At 38.9% G+C, this 18737-nt stretch overlaps 1 protein-coding gene across 12 annotated transcripts in view; it reads left to right on the top strand.

The window, feature by feature from the left end:
• Rhogap100f (Rho GTPase activating protein at 100F) overlaps positions 1-6500 on the top strand; it is an 89046-nt gene extending 82546 nt beyond the window's left edge. For 8 of the 12 annotated variants that reach the window (XM_076323753.1, XM_076323756.1, XM_076323748.1 and 5 more), the window contains 7 exons: positions 245-633; positions 771-903; positions 1036-1155; positions 1341-1501; positions 1600-1792; positions 2094-2314; positions 5487-6500. In XM_076323753.1, coding sequence (XP_076179868.1) covers positions 245-633; positions 771-903; positions 1036-1155; positions 1341-1501; positions 1600-1792; positions 2094-2314; positions 5487-5765 — 1496 coding nt within the window. In that variant the 3' untranslated portion in view covers positions 5766-6500. Of the gene's footprint in view, positions 1-244; positions 634-770; positions 904-1035; positions 1156-1340; positions 1502-1599; positions 1793-2089; positions 2315-3622; positions 3687-5486 lie in introns of all 12 variants that reach the window. The other 4 variants (XM_076323759.1, XM_076323757.1, XM_076323761.1 and 1 more) reach the window with 4 other exon arrangements.
• Positions 6501-18737: the final 12237 nt, after the last annotated feature.

Below are 18737 nucleotides of genomic sequence, written 5' to 3'. Positions count from 1 at the left end.
TTTGAATAAAGATTTAGGATCATTTTTCCTTTCCCTAAAAACCTATAGTAAATCCTCCCTCTCGAAACTCTCGAGTGTTACTTCAATCCTTGAGCAACCGAAACACTAATGAGCCACAGAGTACCACAACAATATTCCAACAATATTTCTTATCTTGTAAAAAATGCGATAAGAAAATTACAATTGTATGACCAAACTTTAAAGTCGGTATAAACAATTCTTTTCTCTCGGAATTCCAAAACAGCTAGTTGTGGATTGAGAGATCTGTACTGCGTACTGGAGTGCGACAGGGTGCACAAAGCGAGGACAGTGGTGCGAACCGGTGACCTGATGTTCGACTGGGACGAGACCTTCGAGCTGGATCTCGTTGGCAACCGGCAGTTAGACTTGCTCGTTTATTCCTGGGACCCACAGTACAGACATAAACTCTGTTACAAGGGATCTGTGCACCTAGCTACACTTCTCAAGGAATCACCGGTTCATCAGTTGGCTGTCAAGGTCGAACCACGTGGCACAATCTATTTAAGACTGCGGTATACCGATGCTCAGCAAACCTTCCGAAGGAGAGGACTTCCGGTGATATCTTTGGCCACTAGAGCTGCACCTCTCTTTGGAGTCGATCTTGACACCGTGGTGAGTCAATCGATTACAAACTTGCTGATTCAAAATTTAAAAATCAACGTACAATTTACATTTTCTTCCATAAGCCGCAACCGCGTACAATCAAAAGCCTCTTTTGATCTCTGACAGCAGTGTTTTATGGTTTTCAGGTAAGCCGAGAAAGCAAAACTGGCGGAGTTCCTGGAGGTGTCTCTACTGCCCTGGCAATGGGTGTACCAAACGTTCCCATAATTGTTTGGCGCTGCGTCGAAGAAGTTGAAAGAAGAGGTCTTGATATCATCGGTGAGTTTACGTACAATTTCAACATTTGGATTTGAATTATTAGTAACGAATTGTCTGTTTTACCAATAAACTCTCGGTACTACTAATATACTATTCTCGTTACGATGTTTACAAAGTATTTGTGAATAACAGGTTTGTACAGACTTTGTGGATCAGCGTCAAAGAAGAGGATACTTAGGGAAGCCTTTGAGAGAAACGCTCGTTCGGTGAACCTGTCGCCTGACAATGTACCGGACATTAACGTCATTACTGGTAAGTTAAATTGTAATAACGAATAGTAGATATCGTCCAGTTACACAGATCGCACAGTTTAGAATTTATCGCACAGTTTAATCTTATTGTAAATAATGATCATTGCCTACAATGAACGGAACATATCCGATATCGTTGAAAATAATGTTAACGTTGAATATTTAAATTGAACAATTATTTCGCAGGCGTATTGAAAGATTATCTACGAGAACTTCCAGAACCACTCTTCACGAAGTGCCTCTACCAAATGATGGTCGATGCACTGACTGTCTGTATACCGGATGATCCGCAGGGCAACGCTAAACTCATGTTCAGTATACTCAACTGTTTACCGAAAGTGAACAGGGTTTGTATCCAGTTAGAATCCTAACAATCTCGTAACCAATTTATTGTATACCTTTCCTTCTTCTTTAGAAATTATTAATTACTTCTGCTTTGCGACAGTGTACGTTAATTTACTTGCTGGATCATCTGGCAATGGTGGTGTCACAGTGCAACAAAATGTCGCCAGCAAGCCTAGCAGTTTGCTTCGGACCAGTCTTGATGTTGTACTCGGAGGAGAACGGACCACCGCTGGATTTCCAACAGCCAATTGCAGTACTTAAATACCTCCTTGAGATATGGCCAGTTAAGTCAGGTAATGTCGTCATTTCTAACGATGCTTCCATTTAAGCAGGAAATTGACTTTATCATTCCACCGTATCCATCCTATTCGTGACCCATATTGCCCAATAAAGCTTCTACTGTATACGATTATTGACAATAAATTGACACTTTCATGTCATACAATTATTGACAATAAATGAACACTCTAAAGTCGCATAATTGTTAACAATATACTATTAAAAAAGCGAAGTCAAGTTCCATAGCTTGGCCCGTTTAAACAATTAAACGTGAAGAATAAGAGCCGAATAATCAGTTGCTTTTTTCACAGACAGTTCGGAAGATTTCTTCAGTCGCTTCAGCGCTTCCTCGAGTTACGCCAGCAGTCGAGCACAACAGTCAACAGCAACTGCAGCAGCAGCAACTGCAGGGAACATTGGTACGCACAGGGCTGCCTTGGCAGCAGCAACACTCACTTCATCAACAGCCACAAACTACGGCAGCCGCAGTCCTCGTGCCCTCCACTCGTCCTCCACCGCCGGTCAAGCCTCGACAGGTCAGTGTTCTGTTAGAGTTCTCGCCTTATCTCGACGACGTTCGTTTCGATCTCTCGCCTTTCTTCATCCCGATCCTTTGTCGACGTTCACAGGTGGTTTGAACGAGTTGAGAAGTACTTTGTAAGCATTGATGAAGAGGAGTTTATACGAAGATTAGAATCAAGTATAAAATTGTCTGATCTACTCAACTGAACCTAGTTGGATTACTCGTTCGATAATTTTTTTTCTTTATCGAACATTGAGAGAAATTCAAACATTAAACAACAGTTGTTCTAGATCTAACAATTCGTTGTGAATTAAAGATACTGATCAACTAGTATTTGGGCCAGAAATACTGGAGTATTTTATCTTTCTACAACAGAACGATATTATTGCTACTGTTTGAACCGATACAGAGGATGGGAGAAAGGGAAGCAAGAGATACGTGAGAGCTTACAATTTCTCTGGTCTTGAGTTCTTTCTTCTTCTTGAAGTTTTTCGCTTGTATTACATACACGTCGCGTGAAGTACTTGAAATGTATTACCGAAAGTGAAACGAAACGCTTCAAGAAACTCGACGACAGTCTCGTCTCGCTCTCCGCTTTCTTGTCCGTGTCCCATGTGCATTATCTGAAGCGTGTTGTGAACAGCATGGTAGGCAAAGTAAAAAACTCTGTTCTCTCCCTTTGTTTCGCTTCGCAGAACAACCCTGACGCGCTTTCATAATTTCGAATCATTCACCAATAAATGAGACGTTTGTTCATTCATTTACTCATTCATTCATCCGTTCGTTTATTCGTTCGTTGAACTCGCGTCAGTTGTAGGTCGCCATGATTCTCGTGGATACAGCTTTACCGTTGATCGTTGCAAATTCTTCGTTGCAGGGATTTCCTACGTTTGCAAACGTTTCTGCACTTTCTGTTACTTGAATTTACTATCCAATTTCATTACAAGTGTACTTCTCCAGAAAAAAAAAAAAGAAAAAAACAAGCGAAGAAATATTCTATATTCTTTCCTTCCTAAACAAGTGAAGAAACGTTTTTTTTTTTTCACTGATTCGCTTTTGTTAAACAAGCCAACGAAGTCTGTTCTGCGCGGTGAAAAATTTGCGAGGCGACGCATCGCGACGAGTCCGTGTAAATATTACCACACCAAAACGCCTTCGTGCATGTCTCGATGTCAGTTCTGTAAATTATTTGGGTGTACCGATTTGCGGGTCGCTTATGATTTCCGTTCGTTTGCGCCGCCAGTCTCTCGACGTCTTTGTATTATAGTGACGATTTACGTTGTCTTCTTTATCTTTTTTCGTTTGGGCACGTATTCTTCAGAGCAAGCGCAAATTGCCGGCTCTACCAAACCGCTGACAGCACAGAGACGCCGCTTCTTGCACAGGTATTATCGTTATTATCGTTTTCATTCGCGTTACATCAGCCTTTAGTTATCGTTATTACATGCATGGCCCGTGTTAGACATCAGAGAACCGATATACACTAATTCATCTGTCATTATATTCGCACAGGTCTGTGTGAATTTTAATAATAATAATAATAATCGTGTATATATTCTTCGATAGAAGGATACAGTGTCTTTGAGAAGTAATATTCTGATAATCTAGCTTCGTTTCTGCAGAAATCTAAAGATTTTAAGTTGATAACATTTTTCTACAAATGCAGTTCAAAATAGAAAGAATGATCTGTTATACAAATTATTAGTGTACCGCTTGTCAAATTATAAACAGATTTTTAAGTTTACTTACAGCTACTTGTTTCTCAAAGACTCTGTGCCGTGTGCGTGTAAACGTGTAAATATTTGTAGCTGATTGCAAAAATAGTGACGAATATTTACTTCTAAAAGGACACGGCAGATCAAAGCTTTATTAACATTCATAAAAAGACCTAAAAAAGTTATGTCCCTTGAAGGAGGAAATAAATAATCAAGACAATTCGATCTTGTATCCAAAAGATAAAGAAAGAAATATTTAATCAGAGGACAGGTTATCTACATCATTTAAGGTAAAGTTAGCAACACTTGTTAGAGATAAAATAAGAACAGAACTTTGATACTGCCTTTGTCTTCCATCTGATCGACATAAACATATTCACTCACAGAATCTCTGGTGTTTGTGTAACATAGTTTTCACCTTCCACAACATATATCCTCGCATAATTAGAAAACAGAATGAAAGGAAATTCTAGGAAAAACAATCCTTCTCAAGAATAGTGTCACATTAATTAATCGATCTCTCGACTCTCGAGAATACTCTAATTGATGAGAATTCCATCTGTGGGATCATTAGTCTATCCTAGCACGCAGTAATTGCACCACAAGTGTTGCATCTTGAATTTGGTTCGACATCTGTGGTTTCCATGTTTTCGTGTAGGATTTCCAGTGCCGAAAGGTATAAAAAAAAAAAAAAGATATAAAACTTATAATGTTCAAGTCGAACTGAAATCAGATGCTCGATATCCTTAACACTTGAATGTTATCCATTGAATACTTGTACTTGGACTGTCTCAAATTTTAACAAGCAGCACATAAAATACTGTACACAAAGTGAGGCACCTCAGTTAAAAGATAAAAGTTAGAATAGATTATAATAATATTTTAATTAAACTTAGGAAAATTTTACTCGAACCGTATCGAGTCCGTTTTAACGGATTCATTTTGCTCAATAAATAGCAATTTTAATGTAAATAAATCAAGTTGCTAATTTCGAATTTTTTATAGACTGCATCAGAAATTTTAAACAGGTAATACAATGTGAAGAACTTTCCATAGTTGCCTCGTCTCGAACTCCTCTGTGTGTTTACATCCACTTTACCTACACATTCTTTTCAAACGAATGCCTGAATTCATAAACTCATTCTGCAAAAAAACACTCCACTCTTCCGGAGGAATCCTCCAGCGACATTTTCACATAAAAAAAAACACTGTACCCTTCCTGCACGCAGCCACAAAATGTTATAATAATCTCCTGGTCCGTGTTTCTCTATTACTTAACCCTTTGTACTGCAGATCTTCGCTTAAATTTTAATCAATTCCCAATACTGGTACCTAACTTTATTACCACTTTAGGCAGAGTGCAAAGGGTTAACATTGTCTAATGAAAGAAAAAGCAATAACCACGTAGGTTTAAAGAGTTGACAATTAATGAGAAACGGCGCTGGCAATGCCGCGTCCTTGTCTGCACAGGTGATAGTCTCGTCTCCCGGTTCACCTAGCAGTGAGGAGTCGGAAGCCTCGCCGGAGCCGATTAACAAGAGCCTACTGGGCGGCTTGGGACTCGATAAGGGCAACGAAGGGGTCACAGCTGATTCGACTGGCCCTGGAACAGAACAAATCACGCCAACCAGCAGCGTCGACACTGAGGAGGGAAATACACCACAACCTGAAGAGGGCGAGAGGGGTGTCGAGGGCGATGCAGAGGCCAGCGACGACGATCGACACCAGCACATACCCAAGACACATTAGAGTTTCGTTGAACATGCAGATCGATTTAGGGGTGTGTGTCCTGAATAGCTTGAATATCTCCGTTTGACTGATAGTTTGAAGAATCTCTTGTTTCTTTGAGAAGGAAAGTTTAAGTCAATGGTTGTTGCTGAAAATTGTGAAGAAACAGTGTTGGGCATTAGGCAATGAATTTTGTTATAGCGAACTGGGACGCGGTCCATTGAAAAGTTGAACGACTAGGTGTCAGTTGTTGGTCGAGTTAAACTATTAGTAAACTTATAACGGACCCATAATCTTTTGATTTTAATTTGTTTCGAGATATTTTACCTATAGATAAATACACTACTATTCTTTATTCAAAGACAAGTATGGTATACAACTTCCAAACCATGATCAATTTTTGTTCTCAATGATGATTGAGAAGTAGGTAATGAAAAAATTTAATCGATCTTTACGATCGATGATTAAAAATTGTAATCACAATATTGAGTTTCGGAAAGTTTTGCCCAACTCTGGTGATATTTATTCATAAACATTTTAAAAGATAAATCTTAGGGATAATGAAGAATTTTCAAACCTATTGAAACAAATATTTTGTGAATATGTTGTGAAGGTTTTTGTTGTTTGTCAGTTTTCAAATGGTCAGCAAAAGGAGAATGAAAGTAAATTCTTAGAACATTGCTTATCTATCAGAATTTAACAACTTAACTAATAAGAAGTTTAAAAGTGTGTTGTTATTATTAGCATTGTGGTACAAATATTGTAGAGTATTTTTTTTCTTTTATTCTTTCAAGACAATTGGATTGTATACGTTCCACATGTATCAAAGCTATTATTACCATTACTATACATCTTTATTAAGAATATATTATTATTAATATTAGTCTTTTAAAAATATATTTTAAAATGGTTAAAATTCGTTGAATCAAAATTTACTAAAATTTTAAGTAAAATTTAAGCAGCGAGCAAGTGTGCTAAGAGTTTTTTTTCATCTTAATCGGCGATTCTTGTGGTGTGTTGATGAAAGTTGAAAAAAAATAAGGAAAAGGTATTCTTTCTTTGATTTCTCAAAGATTAAACGCGTTGACTGCTTCGGTTTGAAAGTCTGATGCAGCAACATTTTCATTGCGAAACAATTTTTCATTTAAAGAGAGAATGTGCGAATTAAATTTTTAATATAATCTCTTCTCAGAGCAACAAAAACGTATATCGCCAAAGACTTGAATCTAGTCAATGCTACGTTTAACGGTTTTCTAGTCAATGATTTCTCCTTTCAAAATATTATTACACTGTTACTATGTTAGAGAAAAGTATTCTTCGTACGATGTTGTGTTTTGAAATATTTATACGTGTTTCTGTGGCAGTCAGCGCGTCGAGTTCCACGCATATTCTTCTAAAGCAACACGCTCAAAAAGTGAGCGTGTAATTATACGATTTAAGGCTGAATCTTGTCGGCAGACGCACAATGTAAGCCATCATTGTTTCCCTAACGAAACGACGCGCATAATGGGACCACCGCGATTATTCGTTACAAAATCTTCGCGAAGAAAAACAAAAAATCCAACGTTAAAATTGACGATCTGACGACCGACTAAGAAGCCTTTCGCGAGTTTTTCATACGAATTCTTTTTGTATTGTACACCGAAGAGGTACTTATCGAGTAGCACACCTAACGAGAAATCTAAAAAAAAGCAAAAAAAAAAAAGAAAAAAAAAATAACCGAAGTTACAGCAATGTTTAAAAGAGAGTTTCACTCTTTAGCTGCGAACGACGCCATAATTTTACAATCACCAAAGACTGTAATGATGTAAATCAACAAACAGGTTCCTAGTTTGCAACTCTTTGCACAAAATTCGACTATTAGACTTAACTAGATCCTCTCTCTCTATCGGGGAGGAATCGATCACCATTGCAAAAGACACTCTTCCGCAGCTGAAGAGTCAAGTATGGCGAGCATTCGAATTTTTCTTCGCGCACAAACGCCACGGACGAAAATTTCGAGGCCCTGAACTTCTTTTCTATCCTACGTTGAGATCCACCGAACTTCTTTCACAAGCCCGATGTCGATCAACCAATGGAGAGGAGCAATCGGACGAAAGCCTCAAACCGAAGAAACGAAGAAAAAGAAAAAGAGAAGCAACAGACGACACTCCGAAGTGTACAATTTTGAGCGTCTCGTATCGTCCCCCGTGTCTCGAACTGCACAAATCTACGAAACGACTGAAAACGAACAAGTATCGAAATTGCTCTTAAAACGAGGGAGGAATGGGGGACGAAAGGAGCCCTCGAGATCCGCGGGATTCAACCGCGCACACCCTTATGTTCAAAGAAGCTCTACTGCTTCTTCGGTCGATCTTTCAACAGAGTTCAAGCTATTCCCCGGCCGATCGAGGCTCTGAGATCTCAAGCAAAGAGTTCCGGATGCAGAGATTCCGGCTGCAGAAGAAAAAGAAGAAGAAGAAGAAGAAGTAGAAGAAAAATAGAAGAGGAAAGACGACAAGGACTGATCACACTGGCGCGAAAGAAGAACAAGAAAGAGGTAAACGAGGTGAAGAGTAACAACGTGACACACAGCGATACACACAAGAGACAAACGAACAAATTACACACACACAACGTCCGGTTTATATACAATATACTATATATATACATACATATATATATATATATACATATTATATATACACACATAGGATAGTCACGATATACATGTGCTTTTGATAAAAAACTATTACTTGTAGCGGTTAGCTAGCCCTCGTATACAGAACACGAAGGAACTGCTGATGTACACGACGCTGCGTCCACGTATACGTGCACCGGATGTAGAAGAAGAGTAAAGCTACAGAGGAGGAGATGAGGAGGAGGGGGAGGAGAAGGAGAAGGAAACGAAGAAAGCACAGTATAGGTGCACGCAGACGCTATGATTATACATAATATACATAAATTTCACCGCGGCAAGAGCCGAGGTAACGACTCCAAGACTTGTACATGTTGACAATAGCAAACCGACGAATGGAGACCGATGAAAACTATGGAAAAGGTGGTGGATCGAACGAAACCCGAAGTAGAGGAGTCGAAATCACCGAGAAACGATAATAATTACGAGTAAAGAGTTAATTGTAACTTGTAAAACGACTAAACATAGCCAGTATTATTGCGTACGCGAAGATGAGAAACATTTTAAGGGGGGACGAGCCGGAAGTGATCCTGTCCAGGATCTCCAACCGTGGTTCGTTTGTTCTACGATCTCGTTGTCGGGGACACGAGCGACGACTATTATTACTATTACTGTTAGTTGGTAACGTTACACATAAATAAACCCCTCGTGTAAACGCAGACTCGTTGGAAATCGTCAACCGAAACGTTCTTTGTATCGGTTGGTACCATAGGTGAAGCTTTTCGAGGAAATACACATGTACGTGTACCGTGTGCCACGTGCCACTCTAACAAAATATAAAAGGTGTACAATTTGTCCATCTTTTATCGTGTAGGTTCAGTTCGTAGCCATTCCCCTCGGTGTCGCACTTTCGTTGACAAAGACTTCAGCGATAAGTTACCACATTGCCAACATACCTCATGGACGCACTATAATTAGTTAGATACACCCCTTTCTGGTACCAACGGACAAAAAATCACTTCGTTTGACAATTTCCAGCGAATCACGGGGTTCATATTTAATAACTTCGTCCGTCTTGAATATTCCTGTTACTTGGAACAATAGGGAGAAACGATAGGTTAAAAGATTCACGGTACATGCGCGATGACTTCAAGTGATGGGGATCGAGTGATTCGGTGAAGGCACAATGGAAATTGCTTCTACTATGTAACCTTCTCTCGATTGTGCCCAACTTTTTATATATAATTTCTCCGTATTCTCCAAGACGATGGAAATCTTTCAGATTGGACAAAGGTTACGTAACCTCGTATAAATAATGTATAAATTATATCATGTACGAATAATAGTAACGCTAGGAGTTGCTGAATATCTGTTAACCCTTTGGAGTGGCATTACCTTTAAATGTGGATCGCTAAATTTTATTTTAACAATTTCATTAGCCTAATGTGTAAATAAATTCGTTTCGTTTATCGTCTAAGAGTAATCGTGAACTAAAGTTTAAAGTTGTATCAAAAACACTGTTAATGAAAGTACGCGTTGGGAGTATGTAGGCCTTCAAAGGGTTGACTATCGTTGCCACTGCTTTTACTCGCTCGTGTCTTCGTTAGGGAATGCAGTCTGTATAAGTGACATACAATATATGCATTCTTTGTATACCAGCGTCGTCCAATAGAGAGTCCATGTCGTTTGAAATCTATTCAAATTCTCGTATTCTCGCATTCGAATATCAAAGTTACTTCTTCTACCAAAAATCGAAGTAAATTTATAAATTTAAAAAATCTAATTGTAATCGTCGTTGTAACTTCGCACGGTTATTCAATTTTATTCCAATTTATCAACACTGGGTGGTAGTGTACAAGGAGCAAGTTCCACCAGGAGCGACGAATATTTAAAAACGATCGTAAAATACGTAATACTTGTCAAAATCGGACCGTTTGTACGTACTTACTTAGTCGCAACCTAAAACTTCTTCGTTTGGACGAAGAAATTCCATCGGTTTTCTTTCTCGATTAATTTTTTATCGCTCGAAAAAGACTCCACGAGAACAACATCCTTGTACGATTCGTTTAGGTATTGCACAAAAGAAGGTGTGTCTCGTTCATCAGAGTCTACGTTTACTCGATTATCCGACATTTTTTTATTGGACACCGCTGTTATAACGTATGAAGTATATCCGTATTTGCAATGTATTTACATGTATGCATTATGCATGGATCAGTGCGCTCTCTCTTTTCCGCACAGCGTTAGTTTTATCGGAGACATCTCGGTAGAGGATGTCACCGGAGGCGATGTTTGTTCGAGGTAGTCAAAGAATTGAGGATTATTGTATAGCGTTTAAAGTGTACCATAACTCGCATAGTCACGCCCTAATCGTATGGAACCCCGACTGTTTGATTGTCGTTTGATGTGAAAACGCGACGGAACGCCGGATACCATTTGTACTTTTCACGCTACTTTGGAGAGAATCTTTCCACGGCGCCATTTTGTTTCTGATCACTCCTTGGAGTTTGATACGATCGCACTGTCGTGGGATGAAATTGATCTTTAAATTTGCGTTCCACGCGCAACGTGGATACTCGTAATCTGAAAACACGCGATCGAACGACACGTGTAAATTGGATAAATAAACTATTACACAGTTTCGATATAATTACACGCACCGTGAAACTCCATCGAAGGAACAGAAATCGTCCGATGTATCGAATCGATTCCCTCATTCGTTGATCCGTTCCGACGAGCATTTTCATATTTCGTACGAGAAAGAATTTTAACGTTTGTTTTCTTTTTATTGTATACACCGAAGACCAACGCGTCTACTTTCTACGCTTGTGCTATTATTTAGTACGTTTTGTATCGAAAAGAAAATTTACAGCGACGAGTTTCTTCGACGTGAGACTTGCGCGAAACAATGAAACAATATATTTACGATACGCGATACGGAGGTATCGCAAAAATTAATATTTTGCTGAAAATGTTGCAGTAAAATAGATAATAATCCAGTAAAAGATTACTGTAATAAAAAATACTTTCTACATTGTAAAAAATGTTACGATAGAGAGTATCGCAAAAACTAAACATTTTCCAGGAAAATAACGTAACGATAAAAGATACTGTAGGGAACAGTATCTTGGACTAAAAGATACTTTTGTAAACAAATATTGCAGCGAAAAATCAGTAACGCTATCGCGATAGTAAAATATTGCGAGCGAAAAATATTTTAGTAAAAAACTATTATCGAGGAGAACATCACCGTAAAGTGATTGTTATTGTACAATACAAGTACCGAGTAAGAAAATGTATAATTGGCCGGTAAGATAATTGAACTATTCGTTTTCGAAAGAGACTTAAACTGTTTTTCAACCGACCGAAAACTCGCTTGCCTCATTGAATCGTCTCATCATCTTTGTACATAAATATAGGTTCGCCAGAATTTCTCTGGACACTGATATTTTCCTAAAAAAAAAAACGTGTGCCCCGCCCGGTGTCCGGTGTTCCTCGACGTTCGTAATTTTAGTAATTAACAATAAAACCACGCGTCCAGAGCGTGTATCATTAATTATGTTATACGTGAAAGCACACTGCCGCAATTTTGTATGATTGATTATTGTTATTATATATACCTATATCTATATATTATGCTACGTATACATAATTATTAGTGAAGATTCGAGTCAAAGAAATTGTACGCGTCTGTCGCAGGATTCCAGGATACGGTTCAAGGATTCATTTTCGTCTCCCACCCTCTCGATTTCCTTACTTTCGATTCGATCCAAGAGCTTACTTCCGAGCGAAGAAATGTCCTCGGAGTAATTGGAAACTGTTAAAAAGGTGTAGTTCTTTGAAAAATAATCGCTTAAAACGATCTGTCTACAGTTGTATAAATAATATCGGACATTTTATCGGATAAAAAGTGGCTTTTTACCGAAAGGATCGAAGATGGAGAGGGACGATTTCGTGTAGATTCTTTGGTCGGTGCGAAAGCGATGGTAATTCTTCTGGCAAAATAATACAATTTGGAAAAAGCAATTTTCATCCAGGAATCGATACACCTTGCGACATAGTTTCGAGAACGTTAAAACCGATCGATCTTGACGAAACGTTATCTAGTATCGAAGTAACAGATTAAATAGCAAATACCACACCGTGACAATCAGTTGATGATAATTAACAAGCTACCGACATATTTCAAACCGTTACGATTAAACGAATACTTCTGCCCTTGGGAAATTCAATTTCGAGTTCAATATCTGGTTAGATTACGGCAGTCCTAGCGAGTCGTTGAATTTAAAAAAAAAAAAAAAAAACAATCTTTCGTTTACTCGTACGCATTTTCATCGCTTTGGTGTCGATCTTACTTTAATTCGAGTATTGGAGAATCTGATACGATTCTCGTCCAGTAGAACGTTCGTTGACCGTAACCTGGAAAGAAGAGATCCACCGAAGACGTCGTATCCTCTAAAATAACCCCTTGATCGAAAAGAACCGAGCGAAGGAACTGAGCCTGACAAATTACGGTTCGTGCTCTCGACTTTCCCGAATCCTTTTCGCCGATTTCAATTTCTTTCTTGCCTCGTTTACGGAACGACGAATCCTCCGAGCGCAAACTTCATCGAAAACGAATCTGGCGCGATCGAATATAAAATGAAGGACTTATTCGAGGGAACTGCAACCTTTTGCAACAATCGATGCTCTTCGTTTTTCAAATTCTTCACCTCTTCTTTCGTTCGTCCTGAACGTTTCTTCATTTGTTCATCTTCTAATTCTCGATCAGGAATTAACACTGGAATATTAAGGTACACTTTGTGTGTACCTCAAAAATAAAATCGATGAGAAAAAAGAGGAATTTTTCAAATTGACCACATGCGTGGAACAGAAAAAGTCACGACGTCTTCGAAAAACATACCGTGGAATTTAAAGCAAATTTTATTACGAAAGCAGTTGGGAACCAGTCGTTTTTACCGATTGGTAAATCTAGCGTTAAAGGCGGTGATTTGTCAATTTTCCGATTTTTAACGATTTTTCAATTTTCCAACGAAGAAACGCGATGAAAGAAAATTGCAAAGGGTTGAAGGATCTCGTGTTCTCTTAATTTCTCGCTTCACAACGAAACTTCGAAGGATAAAAAGCCGAGAGCCGCGTACACTTGATGGAAGAAATAGAGGGAGATCGTGAAAACTATAGAGAGCGAAGATGACAGCGCCAATAGTCTGGACAATAAATAAGTCTAAGATGTTATGCTGATCTATGCAAACCAATTTGGTATTGTCCTTATCAGTATTACACCACAGGTCTACGTGTCTCCCAGAAATCATTTTTCGTTTCTTCACCTCTGTGCGATAGATTCGCGCGAAACTCGACTAATGATAAAAAGAATTCTTGAAAATTATTTTACAACACTTTTATCGAAACAAAACAAAGGCACGAAAATACTCTCCGATACATTTTACAGATGGTATCGTTTTTAGAGGAATTTTTCTTCAAACGGTTTCCTTCGAAGAAAAGAATGCTCTTCTTAAAAGCATTCTCTTCGTAAATGATTAAAGTGAGCCTAACGCAGATCGTCCGGTTAAATACTAGGATCTTGGTCACCAAGACGGACATCTTGGAAGAAATATTTACTCGGAGTTTTTCGCTATGTTTGTTCCACCAAGTGTACCGTTATCGAGATTCGCTTTCGTTTTGCGAGCAACGCGGAGAACGAAAGGGAAGAGAGCGAAGATGGCGGAGGTGACAAACGAAGTAGAGTAGAGAACGGAAGCGGTGGAAGGGGCGTTATATCGATATAAGAATCTAATTTTTTATTGTGCTCGCATTTACCTGATTCTCTTGTGCAATCGCGTTTCATCGAACAACCACCGAGATTACTCACTTCGTCGGACGAATTCTTCGCGCGAAGAAGGTAATACCCAGGCGACAGCTTGTATTTTCTACCGTGGCGCGTTCTTCGAGCGTTTTATTCTTCTTTACGATGTAACCCCGCGATATTTTATAGGTCGATGATTTTGATAAGCTCGAGCGCATCATTTCACCGGGAGGAAAAGGCGTGTTTGTCCCGTTGGTACGCGACTCATTGGAGCAGAGCCCTTTGCATTTCTCGCGTGAGAAGAGATTACCGAGAAGAAAACGAAGTGAACCGCAGAGTGGAAAATATATAGAAGGAAAAATTTACAAGGATCAGCGAATACCATCACGGGTTTTACGTTTCTGTGTATCGACCTGGATACGTTGACCAAAGTATTGGAAAGAAGTAGTAGTAGTAGAAGAAGAAGCAGAAGAAGAAGAAGAAGAAGAAGAAGAAGGAGGAGGAGGAGGAGGAGGCGAGGAATTTTGTATAAATTGAATTTAATTTGTAAAATGTTCGTAAATGAAAGAACGTTCGGAAAGTACGGAGAAACGAGTCGGTTCGACTGCTTTGAAACATCGTATCGCACAACGAGGCTGAAGAATGCTTCAGGAGGAACGCTTCGTATCATTTCGAGGTTAGGAAGCGTCCATTACTTCAATGATTCGTGGGTACCAGCGCCGTTTCTGATTTCCCCGCGTATGCATGTCTTTTTAATCGTCGAATCCTAGCGCTAACGTATATATATATATAAAAAAAAACTTACGTATATACGATGGACCACGTTTGTCATACTGAAACGTTTCTAAAAATGAAAGAAAAAAAAAAGAAAAAAGAGAAAAAATATGTGAGCGAGAGAGAGTGTTTTTTCCATGGTTTTTCTATGATTTAGAGGCAGAGAGTAGACGAGGCGCAGCCGATGTTTCTTCCGCGCCTTGAAGAACAAAAGATTTCGTAAGAAAATTGTTAAAAAAAAAAAACCGAACAGCAACCGACGACTTTCTACGATCAAAACTTACACACAATTGTGTTGTACGGTTTCTAGCTGCTTCCCAGAAGTCCACGAATCGTCACGAGGTTCGATTTCAAAGTGTTCCTTGAGCTAATTAATATCACTATTTGTTCGCGTTAATTTTTCGTTCCCTTCCTCGTTTTCGAGGTTGTTTAATCGAAGAATCAACGGTACAAGATATCAATAATCGAATAGAAAGTTTAATCGATGATCGATATTTTCGATCGAAGATGAAATTGACTTCTCTTCGAACAGAGATTCACGATTCGAAAGAATTTGAATTTCCTTCGCGAAACCGAGTACCCTTTCGCGAAACAATGTCACTTTTCTTCTTTAAAAACAAAAGACGAAACCTTTGAAAAAATGCAACGTATTTCAATTCACGCGTGTACAATTTGGAAGTTGGAAGAAAATTAAAAAACATTTGTGATTTAAGATCAATTGTTTAGAAGGAAACTTCAGTTTCACCTTGAAGACGAGTCTTCCTTTCGTCACGGTTCAAAAATGTTTAAAAAAATAAATAAATAAATAAATAAATAAGTAAACAAGAGATAGGAACCGAAGAAAGAAGAAATAGAAGAAAGAACACGGACGCAAACCTCGAGACGATTCTTCATCAGTTTGGCCACGATTTACGTTGTTCTTCCTTCGTCCTTCCGGAAACCGATGACGATCTTCGACAGCAGAGATCCCAGAAAGGCAGCAAGCAACACGATCTCGCGCAAATCTCCGAGGGAACACAATGAAGAGAAATCGAATTCCTCGAGCCGCTGTTCACGACGTAGACGTAGAAACGACGAACTGCAATTATCTATTTTCGATGCTCATCGACTCCAAAGGTGCAACAGATAATAAGTAGACGAGTTAATTTGTCAATGTGGCCGGACACTCTTCAAAACCAATAGAGAGAGCAACACGATACTATAAAAAGACGAAGAAGAGAATAAAGATAACCGAAAGAAGTAACGCGTTCCTCTATCGTTTTCTGAGCTCCACATCTCGGGGGATTCGAAGGACGAAGCGCTTTCTTCTCGTCATTCCGCGCGACCTTGAAGAGAAGAAGAAGAAGAAGATGAAGAAAAATAAGAAGAAGAAGGGAGGATCAATGATAGAACTCGATCGAGAGATCGACGAAGCTTGTAAATAACGTAGATGGCGTCTCGTTCGTCACGTTTTTTGGCCACGGATGCACGCGACGTGAAATTGCTGAAGATACATGGGAAGAAGTAGATGTACACACACACACACACAGACACACGTGACAGGATCGAAGCTAGCTGCCCTGAAGCTAGAAACACGACGCGTTAATAATCAGTATGCAAGATGTACAATTTTGGAGACCGTCGAGGTGATAGAGCCAATACTAGGCACGGCCCTGCGCACGTATTTTCCAGAAGAGTGTAGCTTCTTGTGTAATTATGTGAATTATATATATATATATATATATATATATATATATATATATATATATACATAGAATATATATATATATATACATAGAAAGAGAGAGAGAGAGAGAGAGAGACACTATCTCCGAGAATCGCTACGAACACATATCTCAATCAGAAATCATTCTATCTGGTGCAGAGAAGAGATTGGACGAGAACGGATTCAGAGTGGTATCAGGGGGTATGGGCCCCTCTTGGGAATCAGTGACTGGGAACACGTTTGATAGAATTCGTTTCGAATAGTCTATATTTCCAAACCTTTTATTTTCATTGGTCTTCTTCCTTTTATTTTAGTGTTAGGAAGTTGAGTGCAAAAGAAATGGTAAAAGTGTGGGGTTGAACCCTTGTGGTTCCAGTCTGGGTCTACGTATAGTGGTAGAGCAGAATTTGTTGGGCTCTTTGTTGCAAGGTGGCATATATGATAGACCGATACGTTTGAGTTCTTCTTTTCTTCGATATACCGTTTAAACGATTCTCGATCGAAAGTGTTCTTTCTGTTATTTCAACGATTGTTGGATACTTTCAAAGAATCACTTTTATTCGCTATTATTTTATTATTACCTATGCAAAATATATACCGATCGATTAACACGTTGACTATCGTGTCGGTTTTCCATACTTATCGATAACTTCGACGTTCGTTCAAATTGTAACGTAAGTAGTAGAAATACGTGTTAACGTCGGGAACGTTATTTAAAAATTTTTAAATATTAACGTTCGTTTCGCTTCGAAAAAACGTTTCGAGTTCAAAGAGCCGGTCATCGGTGACCAACATGGCATTTAACGTGTTAAATTTTTACAATATGTCAACCGTACATTGTACAGATCTTGATATATTATACATTACATCTTAAAGGTTGAAGAGCATCCTTGCAACAGGGCCCACGAAATTTCAAAATCAAGTTGTACAGATACGTTGATCAAGGTCTGCGCTTGGTCGTTTCCACCCTTCATCGAGCAGGGGCATAATTAGGTCGTAGGTTTTACCCTAAAGTTTTCATCGTCCTACATATCATAGAAAAAGAAGAGATCCTTTTGTTTCCGTAGAGGAGGGATGGGCCTACGATGGGAATTCTGAGGATTCAGTGGTATCTTATAAGAAACAGGGGAAAGTGAACCATATAGCGGAAACTCGAAACGAAGAAAAGAAGAAATAAGAGGGCCTCTAGTATTTCATAGGGAAACGAGCCGCGTTTCGAGACTAACGAGAAACACGCTTCTTTTTAGAATTAGTCGCAGCTTCGACCTAGCCCCCGAAGAAATGAAATTAGGAAACACTGTACAGTGTGCATCTCGAAGGGTTCTTTCCTTTTTCTAGATTATCACGAGCACTCTTCTTCGATCGATTCTGGCATTGAACTTTCATCGGGCCCGATTGAAAATTGAACCATTGATAATCGATGTGCGTTTAGTTTCTCGACAATGAATTAATTGTCGAATTTTTAACAATTCGAGCAAATCTTCTTGCATCGAACTCAAAGGAATGAAACTTCGTTCGAGGTAAATTATTGCAGTGTTACTGTTCTCAATCTCCTCGAAAGGCTACGATCGAGTGAAAAATATTCGTGAACATCAATCTCGGGAGTTTTGTTTCCACGTTTCGTCTCTCTCCTTTCTGTAACCAATCCCAGAGAGTTCTCGGTGGTAATAAGGGAAAAGGATTTGACGCAGCTCATCGAATCATTCACTTTCTCAACATATCCATCTTCCGACTTTGTATTTTCATAAAACCAAATGTACGATTTGCACATCCTCGTCCGCGAGGCTCGTCGAAAAATTATTTTCATAATCAGGAATCAGACACGATTCTTATTCAATTCCCATTCTACCGCAGTATTATGAACAATCGGTGTCTCGTTCTTTATACTTTTTACAATGAACACCTTTCTACGAGTGAATTTTTTACAACGCGAACAAACGACAATAGTCGAACCCTTCGTGCAAGGATTATTCAACACGATCGATGATTGACGATAATCGTTATCGGACAGATTATCGACGATGTCGTAATTTTCGACAAATTTTTTTCTTCGTTCCGAACGAATGATTTATACGTTATATTCATTGATATGAT

Source organism: Ptiloglossa arizonensis, chromosome 12, assembly GCF_051014685.1.
Source record: "Ptiloglossa arizonensis isolate GNS036 chromosome 12, iyPtiAriz1_principal, whole genome shotgun sequence".
Taxonomy (NCBI): Eukaryota; Metazoa; Arthropoda; class Insecta; order Hymenoptera; family Colletidae; genus Ptiloglossa; species Ptiloglossa arizonensis.
The sequence above is the reverse complement of the archived record's forward strand: the minus strand, read 5'-3'. Positions and strand labels throughout refer to the sequence as shown.